This window comes from Prionailurus viverrinus, chromosome B2 (genome assembly GCF_022837055.1).
Source record: "Prionailurus viverrinus isolate Anna chromosome B2, UM_Priviv_1.0, whole genome shotgun sequence".
Lineage (NCBI taxonomy): Eukaryota > Metazoa > Chordata > Mammalia > Carnivora > Felidae > Prionailurus > Prionailurus viverrinus.
In genome coordinates this window covers 117,996,112-118,015,222 of record NC_062565.1, presented here as the reverse complement: position 1 = coordinate 118,015,222, position 19,111 = coordinate 117,996,112, and the positions used below count along the sequence as shown (strand labels likewise).

The following is a 19,111-nucleotide window of genomic DNA, read 5'->3' as shown; positions in this document are numbered from 1 at the left end:
AAGATAGCACAAAATTGGACCATGTTATGAATTGTCCTAAGTATTAAGTATGATGAATTCAAATTTGGGATGTTAAGAAGTTACACACCGGGGCGCCTGGGTGGCGCAGTCGGTTAAACGTCCGACTTCAGCCAGGTCACAATCTCGCGGTCCGTGAGTTCGAGCCCCACGTCAGGCTCTGGGCTGACGGCTCAGAGCCTGGAGCCTGTTTCCGATTCTGTGTCTCCCTCTCTCTCTGCCCCTCCCCTGTTCATGCTCTGTGTCTCTCTGTCCCAAAAATAAATAAACGTTGAAAAAAAAATTAAAAAAAAAAAAAGAAGTTACACACCATGAATTTTGCTTTTGTTTATAGAATATAAAAACCTTATCACCTGCTTTATTTGTGGAGATAAGTAAAGGGAGAATGGGAAAATTTCTTTAAATATGAGAGTCCACTAAATTGGAAGCAAAAGCTTTGGACTCTTAAGGTGTTTTAATTCACAAAGAAATGCTGACACTTTTTGGTCTGGAGGTTCAAGAGTTTACAGTCTCCCTAAAGCAAGAGTGTCTGCTTTCATGGGGATAAAATAACTGCCAACACTCAATGGCTCTAAATGGGGTTTTTATTGCAGGGAATAGTTCCAGGTTTTTCCTTCCAAACATACATTTTTTACATTCAAATATGTTAATAAATCATAGTTATTTTCCTCTTCTTGGAGAGTTCCAGGAACCCACAGGGCTGATAATTTAAGAATAGGCCCGCCTCAGGCTGCCCTTAGAAATAGGACTATTCTCAGCAAGACCAGATACTGGAGATGCTCTTGGTTGAAGAGATAAACACAGCACATTGGGTCCCTGATGGCCTATCTACCGTATTCCATGCATAGTACATGATGGCTAGGGACAGGAGAATCCTGAATCACCCATGTCACTCAACATGTGGGTTACCTTGTAAGGAAAAAGGAAGATTATCATGCCTATAACAACTGGGAAAAGGGTGAAGTTCACATGATGAATCACAAAAGGCAAAACATCTAGTACAGTCAGTATCGCAGGCAAAGTTTCAGCTTTCCCATACACTTGGTCTTTAAACTATGGGACTTGTAGATTTGCAGTGAAACTTCCACAGTGGCTTCTGTCTAATTCCAGCAATCTTTCAATACCTGAGGTTTTTTTTAAATTCCTTAACACATTGGGAATAGTCCCTAGAAATGTTGGATTCTTGAGTGTTTGGACTGCATGTGGCTTATACGTGATGTGCAGTTATCAGATCACATCACATGATATACAGTTATCAGATCACGTAAACCCAGAGACAGCTGAGCTCCTCTGTAGATTCCAGTCATAGAAACAAAGACAGGTAACCAGTGAGTGTTTCTTCAGAATAAACTGCTCCAAAAGATAACAGTTGAAGTGGTAGCCCAAGTGTTCATCAAATTAAGGCAAAATTTGTTATATGATTAGGACAAACATAGGAGGCCAGCAACAGTCCACTGTCCATGCAATATGTTTCTTGTCCAGCTCTGTTTTGTGTTTATACATCTTGTTTGTCTTCTCTCTAGAGACAGTAGTCCTGGGTATCTGCTTTATTATCATGGCAGGGCAACTGAGTCCTAGGAAGGGCTTCTCCATAGGAACCCGGGAGCCTGGCAAGCTACAGAGAGATGTTACTTTTGAATAGCCTCATTGACAGCTTTCTTAAGGTGTCCTGACCTCAGATAGACAGGTATGAATTGGCATAGTTTGATATGGTCATTCAATCAGACCAGAATCCAGGGGCCTAGAACTTGAGTTGCTTCTTTTTCTTGGGCATAGTTACCGTGTCAATCAAGACTGGTTTAATGTACTGGGTACCTGGGTTATGTCTTGGGTCAAAGAGCACTTGGAAGTCATTAGCCAGCTCTTTCTGGCTCTTCTACAGATTGACATGACAATATCAGTGTTTATGTAAAATTAGATAGAAGGTCAAAAGGAGAAGGTTTTATGACTATCTAAGGGGATAAAATATGGCAACATGGAATTTAAAAAGTGAACTATTACCCCATTTTTTTTCAATCTATTTTCTCCTTATGTTTTTTGGACTGGATTATTTCTACTGTTCTGCCTTCAAGCTCACTCTATATAGAGAGTATATAATATATAACCTCCGTTCTGCTGTTAATCCTAGCTAGTACCTTTTTTTAATTTCAAATTTTGTAATTTTCTCTTCTAAAATTTCTGTTTGGTTCTTTTTAATAATTTCTATTTCGCTGCTAAAATGTCCTACTATTTAAATCATTCCAGCACATTTTCCTCTAAGTCATTGAACATTGTTATGCTAGCATTTTAAAGTCCTCATCAACATCTGGATTATCTCAACATCATACTCTGTTAATTGCATTTACTCTTGAAAATGAGTCACACTTTCCTGGGACTTTGTTTATGTCACATAATTTTGGATTATATCCTACACATTGTGAATGTTACAGTGTGGAGACTCTTGATTCTGGCTTATTCACCTGAAGAGTGTTGATTATTGGTTAGTTTGTTTTAGCAAAACAACAAAATTTGTTGGGCTCACATTTAAAACTGTCTCTTGGGGATCGGCTCAAATCCAAGTTTAGTTCTCTTATTTGCAATGGAGCTATGCACATGTATGGTTCCAGATCAGCCAGAGATTTGGACCGTTTAGACACAGACTTTGTAGTTCCCTCTCATTAGAAGTTTCCTTTCTGAGACTCTCCTCTCCCTTTCCAGAGATGAGGTTGCCCAAACTCTGCCCACTAATTCAGCAGTCCAGAAAGATGGTGGGTTTGCTCTTAGAGTTTTAACAGCACTGCCTGAGGCCTGCCTTCAGGCCAAAAGTCATAAAAAGGAAATTCATTCCATGTCTTCTTTTTTTTTTCCGAGTGTAGACTCCTCTTCAGAATCTGCCTGTTTTTTTTTTTTTCTACTTGCCAGTGTTTTCAATTCATTTTTGTTTGCTTGTTTATTTGCTTTTGTATTTTGTCTAGTGATAATAGTTATTATTTGAGGGATAGCTGGTTCCGTGTGAGCTAATTAGGCCATTCCAGAAGCAGAACTCTGCTGGTCAATTGCTGAAGTAGCCCACATTTGAATGCCTGGGTAAATGTAGTAACATGAACAATGGAGAGAAGTAGGCAAATACAAGAGATAAGATATAGGGAAATTTTCATGATACCCAGATGTAAAGAATTAAGATGAAAAAGACAGCGAAGTGTTAAGTCTGAGTTGCTAAGAGAAAGCAAAACAATGAAAGAAACATGGAAATTGGAATGGTGTCTTAGCTCAGCTGCCATAATTAAATAGACTGGGTGGTTTAAAAAACAAATTTGTTTCTTACATTCGGGGAGCTGGAAAGTCCTAGATCAAGGTGCCAGCCAATTTCTGGTGAGAGCTATCTTCTGGCTTGCAAATGGCCAATATGATGGAGAAGAGAGTGTGCTCCCTGATGTCTCTTCTTATAAGAACACTAATCCTATATATCAGGGGCTCATTTAACCTTAATTATTTCTATAGAAGTCCTCTCACCACAGCGTCATTGGGAATTAGGGCTTCAATTGTATGAATGTTGGTGGGAGAGACACAATTCAGTCTACAGTAAATGGAAAACTGGTTTTGAAATGAAAAGATTATAAATCACTTTGGACATGTTGAGTATGAAATGAATAATGTACAAGTTGCTGGAGATGGAGGGCAAAGCATGGAAAAGAGATTATTGAGTTCTTGGAGAAACGGGAAGACGGGAAGCAAGTAAAATAGCGTATAGGAAAATGAGAACAAAAACAGGACTGTGAAAAAGTGGTCAATTGTACTACGTGTGGTTAGAAAGATCTTGAAAAAGCCATTGCCTGAAGGTCCTGAATTTGTAAATTAGGAAATCATTATCAGTTTTCAAGGAGGCAGTCTTAATAAAGAGATTGGGAGGAGGTTAATGTGCAAGAGATTAAGGAAAGATGGAGTGATGGGAGTGATATGAGGGACATATTGGGAGCATACATGGTGAGTTGGATTACCAGGGTAGCAAATGCAGTGAGGAACCGCTGAAAGGTTAGATATATTGTTGAGACCAAAGTGAATTCAGCCCTGCTCAGATAACCACTCCTTTCAGTTGACCACATTCATCCTCCCATCAAAGTCGTTGTGCATTAACTCTACTAAGCAAAATTATATATATTGAAGATAAAAGAAATGGTCCCTGTCCCCGGATAATGCATACGCCTTTTTGGTCACTTCCAAGGCTCAGTCTCTGTCTTCTGTGCATTGAAATTTTTCCTTAGAGAGCTGGAGCTCAACTTGACCTGTTCTTAATACAGCTATCTTCCTTCCCATACATGAGCCCCCTACTGTCTGCAAAATTAGATGATTTTTCACCCCAAAGTTAAACAACATTTCAAAACCAATGAACTTTCTTTCATGAGAACCTCATTTCATAATTTTTTTAAATTAATGCATATTGCAGTGATGATATTGCCATTTATCAAATGTATCAACTTAATTGGAAGTTTTTTTTATTACAAAATAAACTCTACATATAAACTCTTTAGTGCAATAGACTTTGATTCACTTAGACTGGGATCAATCCTAGCCACTAACATTGTCTTAAAAGTCTTATAAGCTTTTCAGTTGATTTTATTGCATACCCAGGCTTGAGATCCGTTGGATCAGAGGTCTTTTGTGGTGTTTTGTTGACAAGCCCTGGCACTGAGGTGGGGATAGAAGTATTAGTGTCCGCTCAGTTTGGGATTGCTTTCTGCTCTTTGCACTTGCTTTAGGGTGACTTCCACTGGTATTCTGCTCAACTCTGCCTCAATGAAGATATTACGAATAATCTTAACCTCACAGTAAAGATTTTTTTTTTTTTGGTTCAATGAAAATATCATTTTATGAATGGGAAACGATTGTGCCGTTATCTGCTTCTAAATTAAAGTGTGTTTTTCTTTTTTCTTTTTTTCTTTTTATTTTATAAAAACGTTTATTTACTTAATTTGAGAGACAGAGACACACACTTGTGCACTCACACAGAAGTGAGGGAGGGGCAGAGACAGGGAGAGAGAGTGTCTGGGCTGACGCTATCAGCCCAGAGCCCAACTCAGAGCTCAATCCCATGAACCACAGGATCATGACCTGAGCCGAAACCAAGAGTCAGACGCTTAACCGACTGAGCCACCCAGGTGCCCCTAGAGTGTATTTTAAATTTCTGATGAGTCCCTTTACTTGTGTAATACTTGTCTGGATTTGTATTAGATCGCATAACTTGTATTCCCCTCACTTCCAGAATACCTTGTTAAATCACTTCAATGTAAAGAAAACAAAATGATGCCTCTGATTTTGCCTAAGAATGCTATTAAAAGCAAGATGTACTACCTAGCTTTGATAGAGTTTGCATATACCTAGCGACAATTAGGGCATTTGACAAAAATAATACCGTGGTATGTAGTCCCTACCCTTATTTTGAAGAAAAGAGACATATCGAAAAAAATATATAGAACAAGAAGGTAAAAACTGTAGCAAGCCTTATCTGCTAGCATTGGAATCCTGAAGCTACCCTCTGATGCAGTACTAAACAAGAGATCGCAACCTGAAAAGCCCAAAGACGTCATGCAGCTACTTCAGCTACCAGAAACTCCTGGGGCAAAGGAGATAGAATGTACTGAAACCAAGTTTAACACCTGCACAGTTACAGCACCTTTTAAAAAACTTAGGGAAGGCACAAAATACAGCAAACAAAACTTGCTTTTCTTTACACTCTTGGTCTGAGTGGGTAAGGGAGAGATCATGGGAAAAAGAAACAAGTTGTTACAATAGGAAAGGAAATCGGGATTATAGAAGAGTAATTGGCATACCATAGACACCCCCCCCCCCTCCACTCCCCCAGTTACTTTGGGTTAAATGATTGAATGAAATGAGAGAAAAACATACTGGAAATAGTTTGGGCTGAAGCACAAATGTCATCTGGGAATTGCCTGTTGCTGCGTTGGATCAAGTATTAAATTATCCATGTGCTTATTTCTGCCAGGACATATTTTCACCACTGATACAGGACTGCCAAAGAGGGGAAACAAGCAGAGAGCTTATCATGAAAAGAGAGGACAGTGCTTTCTCCTCTTTTCTTTATCCCCCATGCTTCATTATAGCTCATGCACTTTTATAATATATGACCTCACATTCTAAAGGAAGCCCGGCCTTTCAAAACTCATCAGAAGTTTGTTTGGACTGCTGAGGATTCCATGGGCGTGCCAGAAAATAAATCTACTTAGGCTGATTCAGGAAATCCTTCTGTTCTTTGTCTTCTACTTGGCTCGCCTCTCCTACTTCACTTCCATCCCAAAGCAAGCCTATTGCCCCTGATAAGTTGTGTGGAAATTTTCCTATAGATTCTTCTTTTTACACACTTAATGTTCAGTTACTGACTTTAGGGTTTTCAAGTGGTTCTCATATTTAATTCTATAAATAACTTTATTGGAGTATCGTTTACGTAACATGAAGTTCATCTATTTAAAATATACAGCTCAGTTAACTCTAGCACATTTGTACAGGTGCACAGTCATTGTCACAGTCCATTTTGGAACACTTCCATCCCCCTGAATAACTCCCCTTGCATCCCTCTGCCGTCAGTCCCCACTCCAACCTGCAGCCCCCGGTAAACACTGATGAGCTTGATTTGGTTTCTGTAGCTATAGTTTTCTGTAGCCTTTTGTAGAAACTTCATCTGAATGTAAATATCTGACATGTACTTTTAATTCAGAAACTACGCTTACCTTATTAGAATAGCCAAAGACTAGGGTGCCTCAGCCAACTCTTGATTTTGGCTCAGGTCATAATCCCAAGGTTGTGGGACTGAGTCCCTGTTGGGCTCTGTGCTGAGTGTGGAGCCTGCTTAAGATTCTCTCTCTCTCTCTCTCTCTCTCTCTCTCGCTCTCGCTCTCGCTCTCTCTCTCTCTCTCTCCCCTCTACCCCTTTCATCAGCTCACTCTTCCTCTCTCTAAAAAGAAAAAAATAAATAAAATTAAATTAAAAAATACAAATAGATTTAAAAAGTAGCCAAAGACCGACTAAATTAAGTGGATCCTGTATTTCACTATAAACAGTAACAGAATAAATTAATTAGAAGAACTTTCTTAATCAGGCACCAAGACTTTATTTGTGTGCCTCTTTTGCTTTGCTGAGTTGCAGCTTACTCTCTTTTAGTTGGTATCTTGTTCAATTTTGAGCCATGCATCACATATCTTCAAGATATATGGTTCAATCTTCTTTCCAACTTTAGGCTTTATTCCACAGTCTATTTTATTAAGATATCTTTTCCCCCAGAACTACAAATTATTTATGTGTGTGCAAAGGGAAAGAAAACAGAGATAGCTAATGAGCCCTCCCAGACATTTGTGGATAGATGAACGGGTGTGAGAAGGATTGATTAATTCCACATTTCTTGGAATGTAGAGAATTCGTAAGTTGCATCTATTTGAAATAGAATTTCACTCTGTGTGTTTTTATTTAACAGAAGGAATGTGAAACATGTTCTAGCAAGGAATAAAGCATTGCAATGGACTAAGTCGTATGTTTTACCAGAGTTTCCCTATGATGTCAAGTGCATGTTAGCAGAACAAAAGTGTCCCGATCACAGCATGAGGATAAGGATCATTGAGTTTCTCCAGGCCGACATGACTAAGTATCTGGAAGGCTCACTGTGAGTAATCATAGGCCAGACTTCGTGCTCTGGGAGAGGGTCTGTTTTCGGAGTAGAGTAGAATTCATTTGGAACCAATTTTCCTTAGATTTTGGATGACATATTAGTAATAAGTCCAACATTGCCCAATATTTGAATGTCTACATTGTTATACAGAAGGGTTGGAAGAAAAGTGAGTATAATTTGGACTCATAGGAAGGAAATTGGGCTGCTTGACGTGAAAAATGTCCTTTTTGTTGCACTGAACAGGTATCCCAGCACCCAGCAATACAATGACGTGGTCAACGCCTTGCTGCAAGCCCACCCTTTCTTGGACGAGGATGGCTGTGGCTTTGTAAGTGACCACATGGGGCCCTTCCATCCATCTCAACCCGTCTTAAAATAATAGCTTTGTACTGTCCAGTCATTGTATGCCCCATTTCCCCCTCCCTCAGTCTCTGTCTGTCCATCTGCGTCTGTGTCTGTTTCTCTTTCTCTGTCTTTTCTGGCTAGTTGTCTCTATTTTGGTCTCTCTCTGATTCTGTTCCTTTGGCTCTGTCTCATTCGGTCAGTCCCTGTTTTTTTTTCTTAGCTTTGGTCTGTCTCTCTCTCTCTCTCTCTCTCTCTCTCTCTCACCCTCCCTCCCTCCCCCACCTCTCTGTCTGGCTCTGCTCTCTTTTAAAACCTTCTCTATCTCTCTTGTGTTCCTTTGCCTTTTTATTTTTAATCTTTATTTATTTATTTTGATAATAATACTTGTAACCCATATTCTCATTTCTCCAATTATTTCAAAAAGTGTTTTTAAATGGAGTTTTTAAATGTTTATTTCTGAGAGAGCAGAAGAGAGAGAGGGACAGTGAACACAGGAGGGACAGAGAGAGATGCAGAGAGAGAATCTCAAACAGGATGCACTGTCAGTGCAGAACCCGATGCAGGGCTGGATCCTGTGAACCTTGAGATCATAATCTGAGTCTAAATCAAAAGTTGGATGCTTAATCAACTAAGCCACCCCGATGCCCGCCCCCCACTTTGTCTTCTTTAAAAAAAAATAGACTTTTTTGATCAGTTTTAGGTTTACAGCAAGAGGAAGGTACAGAGATCTCTCATGTAGCCCTGCCCCCACATGTATAGCCTCCCTCCCATTATGAATATCCCCCACAAGGGTGGTACATTTACTACAATGGGTGAATCTATATTGATGCATCATTATCACCCATGTCCATTTACATTAGGATTCATGCTCATGGCTGTACATTCTAAAGGTTTGAACAAATACATAATGACACGTACCCATCATCACTGTATCTTACAGAGTATTTTCACGGACCTAAAAATCCCCTGTGCTCCACCTGTTCCTCCCTTCCACATCCACTTCCTTTGTCTTCTTTGTCTCTCCATCAGCATCTTTCTGTCTCTTCCTCAAAACATGTGTAATGTGGAGTCTCTAGGAAGGGTCTTTAAGGGATATAATACCCAAGTGGCACCTGGGTGGCTCAGTCAGTTGAGCGTCCAGCTCTTGATTTCAGCTCAGATCATGATCTTGGGGTTGTGGGATTGAGCCCCATGTCAGGATCTGTGCTGGGTGTGGAGCCTGCTTGGGATTCTTTCTTTCTTTCTTTCTTTCTTTCTTTCTCTCTCTCTCTCTCTCTCTCTCTCTCTCTCTCTCTCTGTCTCTCTCTCTCCCTCTCTCTCTCTGCCCCTTCCCTGCTTGTGTTCTCTCTCTCAAAATGAATAATCTAAAAACTACATTAAAAAGTAAAATGTTTTTTAAAAAAAGAGAGATGTAATACCCCAAAAGAGAAGGATGTGGGGTGCCTGGGTGCCTCAGTCAGTTAAGCATCCTACCTCTGCTCAGGTCATGATCTCGCAGTCTGTGAGTTCGAGCCCTGCTTCGGGCTGTGTGCTGTCAGCTCAGAGCCTGGAGCCTGTTTCAGATTCTGTGTCTCCCTCTCTCTCTGCTCCTCCCCTGATCACGCTGTGTCTCTGTCTTTCAAAAATGAATAAATATTAAAAAAAAATTTTTTTAAAAAGAGAGAAGGATGTGACACCTATACCAGGGCTATCATCACTAGAAGGAAGTGCCTTCCTTCCTCCTTTCCTTCCTTCTATTTTCTTCCTGTATTTTCAAGAAATGTTTATTATGTGGGGATAGAATCAGAATTTTCTGAGTGGGAAAGTGCCATATATATTCTTTTTTGCCATCTAGTCTCAGGAAAGAGATTGGATTCCATGTCTGGAACTAGTAACTATTGAAGCCCAGACTGGAATTGAGGTATTTTTGGTTCTCGTATGACATCCTTTCTAAAGTAAGCTGCTGCATATAAAAGCATACTGCAAAATAAACCTAATTTTCTCTAAAAAAAAAAACTCTATACAAAAATCCCAAAAAACTACAAAGAAAACAAACCCAGAGTCCTAACGTTGATAATCACACTGATGTGGCTAACAAAATTGATTCTAAGAATGTCTTCTACACTCAAGTATACTATCTGCTGATTAATCAGTGTTACTGTGCATAGAGCTAGTTGCATTTTTAGAAATAATTTAAATATGCTGTTTGAATAAATTATATATTCACAGAGTTCAAAATTCAAAAGCTACAGTAGGCTATGAATGGAAAAGTCTCCCTCCCACCTCTTGTCTTCCCCCTAAATTTCCTCCCCAGAAGTAACTAATGCTATCAAAGATTCCATCCAGAGAATATTTGCATTCATGTAAGCAAATATATATTTATCTATTTACATTTTGACCTTTAGTTTCATGATTATGAAAGTGAGTCAAATAGAAAGTAATGAATAATGCTTACTTCAATCTTGTGTGCATTTTAGCCACCTGCATCCCCAGTGGCATTAATGAAAGATGGTTAACTGATATGGAGACCTGAAAAATTGCTTAGCATGTTACAGCCCATGTTTGCTTAGCATGTACAGCCCATGTTACATAGAATGAAAGGGTAAACTCTGGTGCATGGTAGATATTTACCCAAATTCTCCCTGCAAGTGTGCGTGAGGTTATGTTTCTAATGTTACAGTGGAAGACAGAAATTTTCTGAGAATGTTAATGTGTGTGTGTGTGTGTGTGTGTGTGTGTGCGTGTTTGAGAGAGAGTGAGGGAGAGAGAGTGAGCAAGCTCTTTGTCATTTTTAGGGCTAACTTTATTTGCAACTTTTTATTTTCGTAAGTCCAGACAGAAGTTGAAAGAATGCTACAATGGGCACCCATATACCCTTTTATCTAGATCAAGGTTTCTTAACCTTGGTAGTACTTATATTTTAGGCTGGATAATTCTTTGTGGTGGGGGCCGTCCTCTGCACTGTAGGTTAGTTAGCAGTATCCCTGAGTAGCCCCACCCACTCACCCAAACCATTATGACAACAGCAGTGTCTCCAAACATTGCCATGTGCATTCTGGGAAGAGGACAAAATCCTGATAATTAAGAATCACTGGGGCGGCTGGGTGGCTCGGTTGAGCCTCCAACCCTTGATTTCGGCTCAGGTCGTGATCCCAGGGTTGTGATTGAGCGCTTGAGCCCCATGTTGAGCAATGGGCTGAGTGCACAGCCTGCTTGGGATTCTCTCTCTCTCTCTCTCTCTCTCTCACCCTCTTCCTTGTGTACTCTCTCTCTCTCTACAAAGAAAAAGAAATTCTTTTAAAAAGAATCACTGATTTAGACTCAGTAAGTGTTAATATTTTGCCACGTTTATTTTTCCTGTCTCATATTTCTTTATTTGTTTTGGCTGGGCATTTGGAAACAAATAACAAGTTTCAGACACCATTCCTAAATACTTCAGCATGTATCTTGTAAGGATACGGATGATCTCCTCTACAAGAACGAACCATTTTTATACCTAAGAAAATTAGCAATAATTGCATAATATGATATATAATAATTACATAATAATATATATAACCCATATTCCCATTTCTCCAATTATTCCAAAAGATGTTTTTGGAATGGATTTTTTACTATAAAATCTAGTCAAGGATTATTCATTGCATTTGTTTATTATGTCTTTTTAATTTCTTTTTTTTAATGTTTTTTAAATTTATTTTTGAGAGAGAGAGAGAGAGAGGGAGAGAGCATGAGCAGAGGAGGGGCATAGACAGAAACACAGAATCTGAAGCAGGCTCCAGGCTCTGAGCTGTCAGCACAGAGTCGGACGTGGGGCTCGAACTCATGAACTGCGAAATCATGACCTGAGCCAAAGTTGGCCACCTAACTGACTGAGCCACCCTGGCGCCCCTTTAATTTCTTTTTTCTAATTTCTTTTATTTTTTTCCCTGATACTTATTTTTTGGACAAGTCTAGTCCAGTTGCCATGTAAAATGTTTCATATTCTAAGTTTGTCTGAAAGTTTCCTAAACATTATATCTGGGTTTAAAATGTGGAGCCAAAACCTGCTGGTGATGCCAGGGACTATTTCATGTACTAGATCGGGTGCCCATAATGTCAGGACTATTTAAAAATTTTTTTTTAATGTTTATTTATTTTTGAGAGAGATAGAGACAGACTGTGAGCAGGGGAGGGGCAGAGAGAAAGGGAGACAGAACCCGGAGCAGGCTCCAGGCTCTGAGTTGTCAGCACAGAGCCTAATGCGGGGCTCGAACTCACAAACCGCCAGATCATGACCTGAGCTGAAGTCAGATGCTTAACTGACTGAGCCACCCAGGCGCCCCCAGGACTATTTTTTATTTCAGAGGAATTAAAGGAGAGCTGTATCCATATAGCTCTTTCCACCCTACTGCCCACCCCTCCTCCCCCCGCAGCCCCCAGGTGGAAGACTATGGCTAAGGAGGATGATTATTCAGTGACATGGGATTTTCTACTGAGTCATCTGTGTAAGGAACTCATGGTGCCAGGCATGTATATGATATTATGTATATACGTATATGATATTATGCAATTATTGCTAATTTTCTTAGGTATAAAAATGGTAGATGCTCAGTAAATACTTGCCAATTTGTCTTTTCCCTGTTCCTATCAGACAATTAATAAGAAGAGAGGGGAGAGGCTGGGAAAAAGAAATTGGCAATTGAAAAACATCCTGGGGGCGCCTGGGTGGCTCAGTCAGTTAAGTGTCCGACTTTGGCTCCGGTCATGATCTCAAGGTTGTGAGTTTGAGCCCCGCGTCAGGCTCTGTGCAGACAGCTCAGAGCCCAGAGCCTGCTTCAGATTCTGTGTCTCCCTCTCTCTCTGCCCCTGCCCTGCTCGTGCTCTAAAATAAATAAACATTAAAAAAAATTTTAAAAACCAAAAAAAAAAAAAAGAAAAGAAATCCTAACAGTTGAGTGCTATAATACTTCCCACCACATCAGCAGGTTTAGAAGGACTTCAGAGCTGTAGGAAACATGAGGGGAAAAGTGTGTTTGCATTATTTCATATTTTAAGGCTAAGAAGAATATAAACTATCCATTATTTCTGTGCTGTTGTAAAACAGTGGTGGCTGAGGGCAGACCCACAAGCTTGTGGGAGGTGATGAAGAGTCTCTGACTCATACATAGCTAGGAGCTTAATCAGAGTCAAAGCTGTCGGCTGACCTCAACCCACAGCACTCCTCTCCAGGGCTTGGAAGGTTTTATGAACAAACAGCACTTTACTTTACAAATAACTTCCATGAGTAGCTATTCATTTCAGTCTCCCAAAGCCCAGTGCAGTTTACGGCACTGGTATGGTTGTTCTATTTTATAGCTGTGGAAACTAAGACAAAGGTTACTTGCTGACGGGTTTCTTGGCTAATACACACGAGGCCTAGACCCTGGGCCCTCCCAATGGAAGTCTTTCTTCTGAAGGGTAGGGAATAACCCATAGAAACTTAAGCCAGGGAACAAGGAATGGCAAAATCTAAGCGCTAGCCACGCTACTAATGTGATTTCAGTGGCATTCCCATTTGCCCGTGAGGAAACAGAGCTTAGAAAATGTGCCCAAAGTCACCCAGTCTTGGGCCTATTCAAGCATAGTGCACTGCTGGAAGTCAAGGGGCTGAGAAGCAGCGTTGAGGTTCAGGTTTTAAGTGTTGGGCTACTCCTCACGCACTAAGTTCCTCACCAAGCAAGTCCAAAACTCTGAGTCTTGCTTCTAGTCTGTTCCTTCGACACCTGGGTCCCTCTGCACCACAGAGGACTGACACAAGGTGTCCAATATTTGTAGTTTCAAGATGCATCAGGCACTGTGCTGGGCCTGGTGGGCAAAGCAGACATGAACCTTCCTTTGTGTGCTTACAGCCTAATGGAAGGAAAGGAAAGAGAGAAGGAAGGAAGGAAGGAGGGAAGGAAGAAGAGAAGGAAGGGGGGAAAGTAAAGAGAGGAAGAATGAAAAGAACAGAACAGAAAAGCATCACAAAGATGAAGGTAAGGCCCCAGTGTGGTAAGTGTGGACAAGGAAAGGTGAGAGCTGATGACCAAGGGAAATGAGCTTCTAGGGCCTGAGAGGTCTCCATAAAGAAGTGATGGCTGAGCTGAGATCTGGAGGCAGAGCAGGGTTAACTAGATACTAGCAGGGTCAGGGAGGACAGGGATAGAGCTTTCCAGGCCAAAATCAAAGGCCCAGCAGAGGAAGAGCATGTTGGCTCGTTGAGAAAGCCCAGTTGTGTCCCTCAGCTGTTGCCCATGTCTTTGATCTCCCAAACACTGCACATGGCAGACAGATTCTCTCAGAGCTCAGATCTGAACATCTGCTTTCTCCCTCAATGTGGTCTAGGAGGACTTCTTAGCCTGGCTTTGCAGCTGGATTACCTATAAAGCCTTGAACAATACAGACATCCAGGCTCCACTCCGACCTACTGAATCAGAATCTCTAGGGTCTGGGCCAGCAGCATTAGTGTCCTTGGGAACCTGTAAGAAATGCAGATTCTTACATACCCTGACATACCCAACCACAGACTCTGAAAGACTAGCCCAGCAACCTGTGTGTGTGTGTGTGTGTGTGTGTGTGTGTGTGTGTTTATTTTGAGAGGGGTGGGGGAAGAGCGAGCATGAGTGGGAGAGGGGCACATAGAAAGGGAGAGAAAGATAGTTCCAAGCAAGCTCTGCACTGTCAGGACAGAGCCCGACATGGGGCTTGATCGCAAGAACCGTGAGAAATCATGACTTGAGTTGAAATCAAGAGTCAGACACTTAACCGTCTGAGCCACCCAGGTGCCCCAGCAACCTGTGCCATCCTGGAATTGAGATTTGGGTTAAAGTTCGAGAACCATTGCTTTAGAGGAAGAACCAAGGACAAAAGTTCCCTATGAGATGCCGATGTAACCTGTCCACTGACAGGGGTTTGAAAAGATCTGGTTCTGGATTACCGTGAAGCTCCTTTATGGGGTAACCGTGCCTTTTAGGATTGAGCTCACTTCTCTCTCTTGCCTTATTTCCTAGCCTATTCTCTGCCATTCCCCATGGTGACCTCTGCTTCCCGGTCATGCATAGCTCTTGGCAGCTTTCCAAATGGCACGAGCTATCCCTCTGTCCACTGCACAGGCTGCTTCCTCTGCCTGGAACTTCTATCTACCCCTTACCAGGCATCCCACCTGCTGTCTCCAACCCCCTGGTGTAGTTTTCTGACACTGAGATCTAAACCTCAGCTCACATGTGCCTCCTACAGGAAGGTTTCTGTGGTCTCCTAGCACAATGTAAGATAATGCTGTCTCTTCCCCTGTTATAACACTGTTCACTCTGAATTGAAATTACTCATCCCTCTGCTAGACTGAATGCTGTGTCTGCCTGAGTCCTCCTCTCTCCCAGGGAAGAAACCTGGTCTTTGTGTTTGAAAGAGCACATGCTCCACAAATATCTGGGGAATGAATGCCAATAGTATTCACCAATGTGAATTTCAAGGGATGACAGAAAAAATGTTTAAGAAAATGCATCAATTCATATCTGCATAAGCCAGTATCAGTTCTTTCTTCGAACCCAGTGGAAAAGTGGCATGTGTCGTGGAGACAGCAAAGTATGGTAGAAAACATCCAATTTGGGGCGCCTGGGTGGCTCAGTTGGTTAAACATTTGACTTCGGCTGGGGCCATGATCTCACAGTTCGTGCTCTGCATTGGGCTCTGCATTGACAGCTCAGAGCCTGGAGCCCGCTTCACATTCTGTGTGTCTCTCTCTGCCCCTCCCCTGCTTGTGTGCTCTTTCTCAAAAAATAAACAAACATTAAAAAATATTTAAAATAATGAAAAATCAGAAATAAATCCATTTAGTTTATTATTAAAAAAAAAAGAAAACATCCAATTTTGGGAATTAGAAAACCCCAGTGTGGCATTGGGGGACACATTATTATTTTTTGACTCTGTTTCCTTAATTATAATTTAGAGATTATAATTTTTATGGCAATATCACAAGATTGTTGTGAAGATAAATGGAAGGATAGTTCTATTAATTTTATTATTGTGAGGTGAAAAGAATTGCAAACCCAAGAGTGATAAAGACTGTATTGTTTATGTGGGATTATTCCAATCTCCTTGAAGAGTAACTGTCTTGTTTTATTAATTTATGCAGTTTTTGTGGAAACGAGCTCTCAAAGATCGCTTTAAATATGTTCGAAGACCCATAGAAGATGATGAACAAGTGGTGAGGAATAAATGTAAATTTGGACACCGAAGAGGCCAGACCAAGAAATTTCTTCCTGATACAAACTCTGATGATATTAAAATTGTCCGGATAAAAGTAAGATTGGATATTTAAATATTCTGTTTATTTGTTGACTGGTGATTAAGGCTACTAAGTAACAGCATCTACGATCACTAAAACAAAATCAGATATTCTTTTTGAAAATTGGAGGTAGGGAAATCTGTTCTGTGTGACTAATAATATGAATGATAATATTTCCAAAGAGGGCTTCTAAAAACAGTTTGAGCAGAGTGTGTTATTCATCATCTCATGTTTATTCTTTCACAACCTTCGAAAAACCTGGAAACGCCCTTATGTTCTGGGTCTTTGAAACATTTCTCTTCCTCTCATCATAAAATATCTTATGTTCCGGCTGTTCTTATGGCTACAGACAGTTTTAAAGACTCATCTCGTGGGGTAGCCTCTATCCCCAAGGTTTCAGGGAGGAAGGTAGGCCATGTGCATGGATATAAACCCCATCTGGCTCTTCCCTTGCCCAGAGGGTCCCCCGTGCCAACCCTGCAGTGCCCCAGGCCTAAGGGCCAGGCAGCGCCTGTAGATCTATCCCTCAGCAGGGGGGTTTGCTGTAAGTAATGTGCATGCAGGTCCTAATTATTGAGATCCTATAAATATCCCTACCTCAGGGCCCCCAAATGTGGTCAAGAACAAAAAATGGTCCCTGCTAATAAAGTGAATGAACTCCTTAAGGAAGGATGTCCAAACTACCAAGTATAGAAGAAGTCAAATCCCATGGTGGCCAATTGTGTTTCCACCCCAATCCAACAAGAATATGTAATCCTTACTCTTCGCCACAGATGCATTGATGTTAATGATTGTACTTGGTGTAAATATTCCATTTTCGTTCTTAGCTGGTATATTTATTTGATCGAACTAGAGTAGCCGATCTTGCTTGTCTCAGTTTTATTACTACTACCTGTAAGCTCCAGGGAGCAGGAATATTTTTAGACATGTTTTGCAAAACATTCATCCCCACATCATAAAAAAGAAAAAAAATTAGATGAAGGTGTGTACATTTTAAATATCTTATAATTTTCAGTAAGATTTCCAAGTCATAGGCCAGTTAAGATAATAAAACTTCTATGCCTGCTCTTCAACGAAAAGACAGGTGAAAGGTAAAGATTTAGTGGTGTAACTTTTTAGAAGTTTTGACTGCAATATTCCAGTTATAAACAATACTCATGATAGAGGCACCTGGGTGGCTCAGTCGGTTGAGCGTCCGACTTCAGCTCAGGTCATGATCTCATGGTTCATGAGTTCAAGCCCCACATTGGGCTCACTGCTGTCAGCCTGTCAGCGCGGAGCCTGCTTTGGATCCTGTGCCCCCGTCTCTCTGCCCCTCCCTCGCTTGCGCTTTCCCCACCAAAATAAATAATTATTTCAAAATAAATAAATAAATAAATAATACTCATGATAACACAGAATTAGATTTATTTTAATTATCTTTTATCCTCTTAAAAATAAAAGGCACTTTGTAAAGGGACATAATTATGTTACACATAGATTGGCTTTCTCACAAAGTTTGATTTTCAGTATACGAAAAATAGAGCTCCTTTCGAAATAAATTAAAGGTTTGCAAATTCAGTTTTCCTTTTTGTTCTATGATGCACGGCCTACCAAAATTCAATGGAATGAATTAATGGTAAATCGGAAGATGAGCAATTGTCGCTAGCACTGGAACTCAAGGGCACATTCGGGGGAGTCAGGGATCAAACAAACCAAATGGCAGCTCCTCTCTTTTGTTGACACATCATCACTGAACCAATCTCTACACTTCTCTTTCAGTTCCCTCTCAACACTTCATGTGATGACACCCTTCGCGAATCTTCCCTTCTTTTCTCCTCCCCCAGGCCCCCAAGACAAGCCTGAATCCTCAGATGAATCCTGCTAAGATCCATGCAGGGGATTTTGCTACAACACACACACACACACACACACACACCCAACACAGATGAATGTACCAGGGTCCGAGATGAGTTAAGTTACAACAGAATTTAGAATTTAGTTTTGACCTTCCTACCAGCCAGCTGGGGCAAAAAGAGATTCTAAAGTGGTCATTGTTCACACCTGAAGACACAGTGTTTTTTCTGGCAAACATATCTAATCGGTCAAGATTTACTTTTCTCCTTCTTACAAATGGAGCCACAGATGGCTGATTCTTTCTAAGACTGTAACATCCGTGTCTGTGACCTGCTGTTTTCTAAAGCCCAAACCTTTAAGGAATGGGAGAAATTTTACACTCGAATATTACAGAAACAGTGTGCTTCTGTATTTTTTACCCCGAACAGTGATTAAGCAAACGGAAAAACCCTAAGAAGAATGGAAAGACAAATCTACTGAATATACCACTTATCTCGTGGAATTTTATACTTCAGATAAATTGCCTAAATTGCTTCCCATCTCCAGCTTGAACTTCTGATAGCTCCTTTTCAATATCTTTAAGATTTCTGAAAATTAAAGACATTTGGATTAAGATACTTTGGTAACTTTCACATCTTTTAAACTCTCTTGCCCGGACATAATATTTCCATAATACAGAAAACAGTTATTTCCTGTGCGACAGAGCTGGAAAATGCTGATGGACGCAAGAAGTCAGGAGTCAGGCTATTTTCTCAAGGTCAGGGAAGTGGGTTTGGATGAAATAGAGGACGGTTTTGGAAAGGAATAAAGGAGAGGAAGAGATTTTCATTTGTTTTGTTTCATTTCTGTTATTTCTCTTTTTTATGGTTGGGAGAAATTTACAAAGAACTGAAGGTAGATGTCTCTGTGAAGGAAGGTGGTTTTCTTACCTTTGTCTCATGGGCTTCTGCAGATAACCCAGGCAGCTGCTGAGTTTGTTTGGGTCTGAGTATTGG

At 40.7% G+C, this 19,111-nt stretch overlaps 1 protein-coding gene across 4 annotated transcripts in view; it reads left to right on the top strand.

Moving 5' to 3' along the window:
• The window catches only part of SAMD3 (sterile alpha motif domain containing 3), a 57,369-nt gene that overhangs the window by 14,748 nt on the left and 23,510 nt on the right, over window positions 1-19,111 (top strand). For 3 of the 4 annotated variants that reach the window (XM_047857741.1, XM_047857744.1, XM_047857743.1), the window contains 4 exons: window positions 7,481-7,666; window positions 7,916-8,000; window positions 11,988-11,990; window positions 16,128-16,295. In XM_047857741.1, coding sequence (XP_047713697.1) covers window positions 7,481-7,666; window positions 7,916-8,000; window positions 11,988-11,990; window positions 16,128-16,295 — 442 coding nt within the window. The remainder of the gene's footprint in view (window positions 1-7,480; window positions 7,667-7,915; window positions 8,001-11,987; window positions 11,991-16,127; window positions 16,296-19,111) is intronic. The other variant, XM_047857742.1, reaches the window with a different exon arrangement.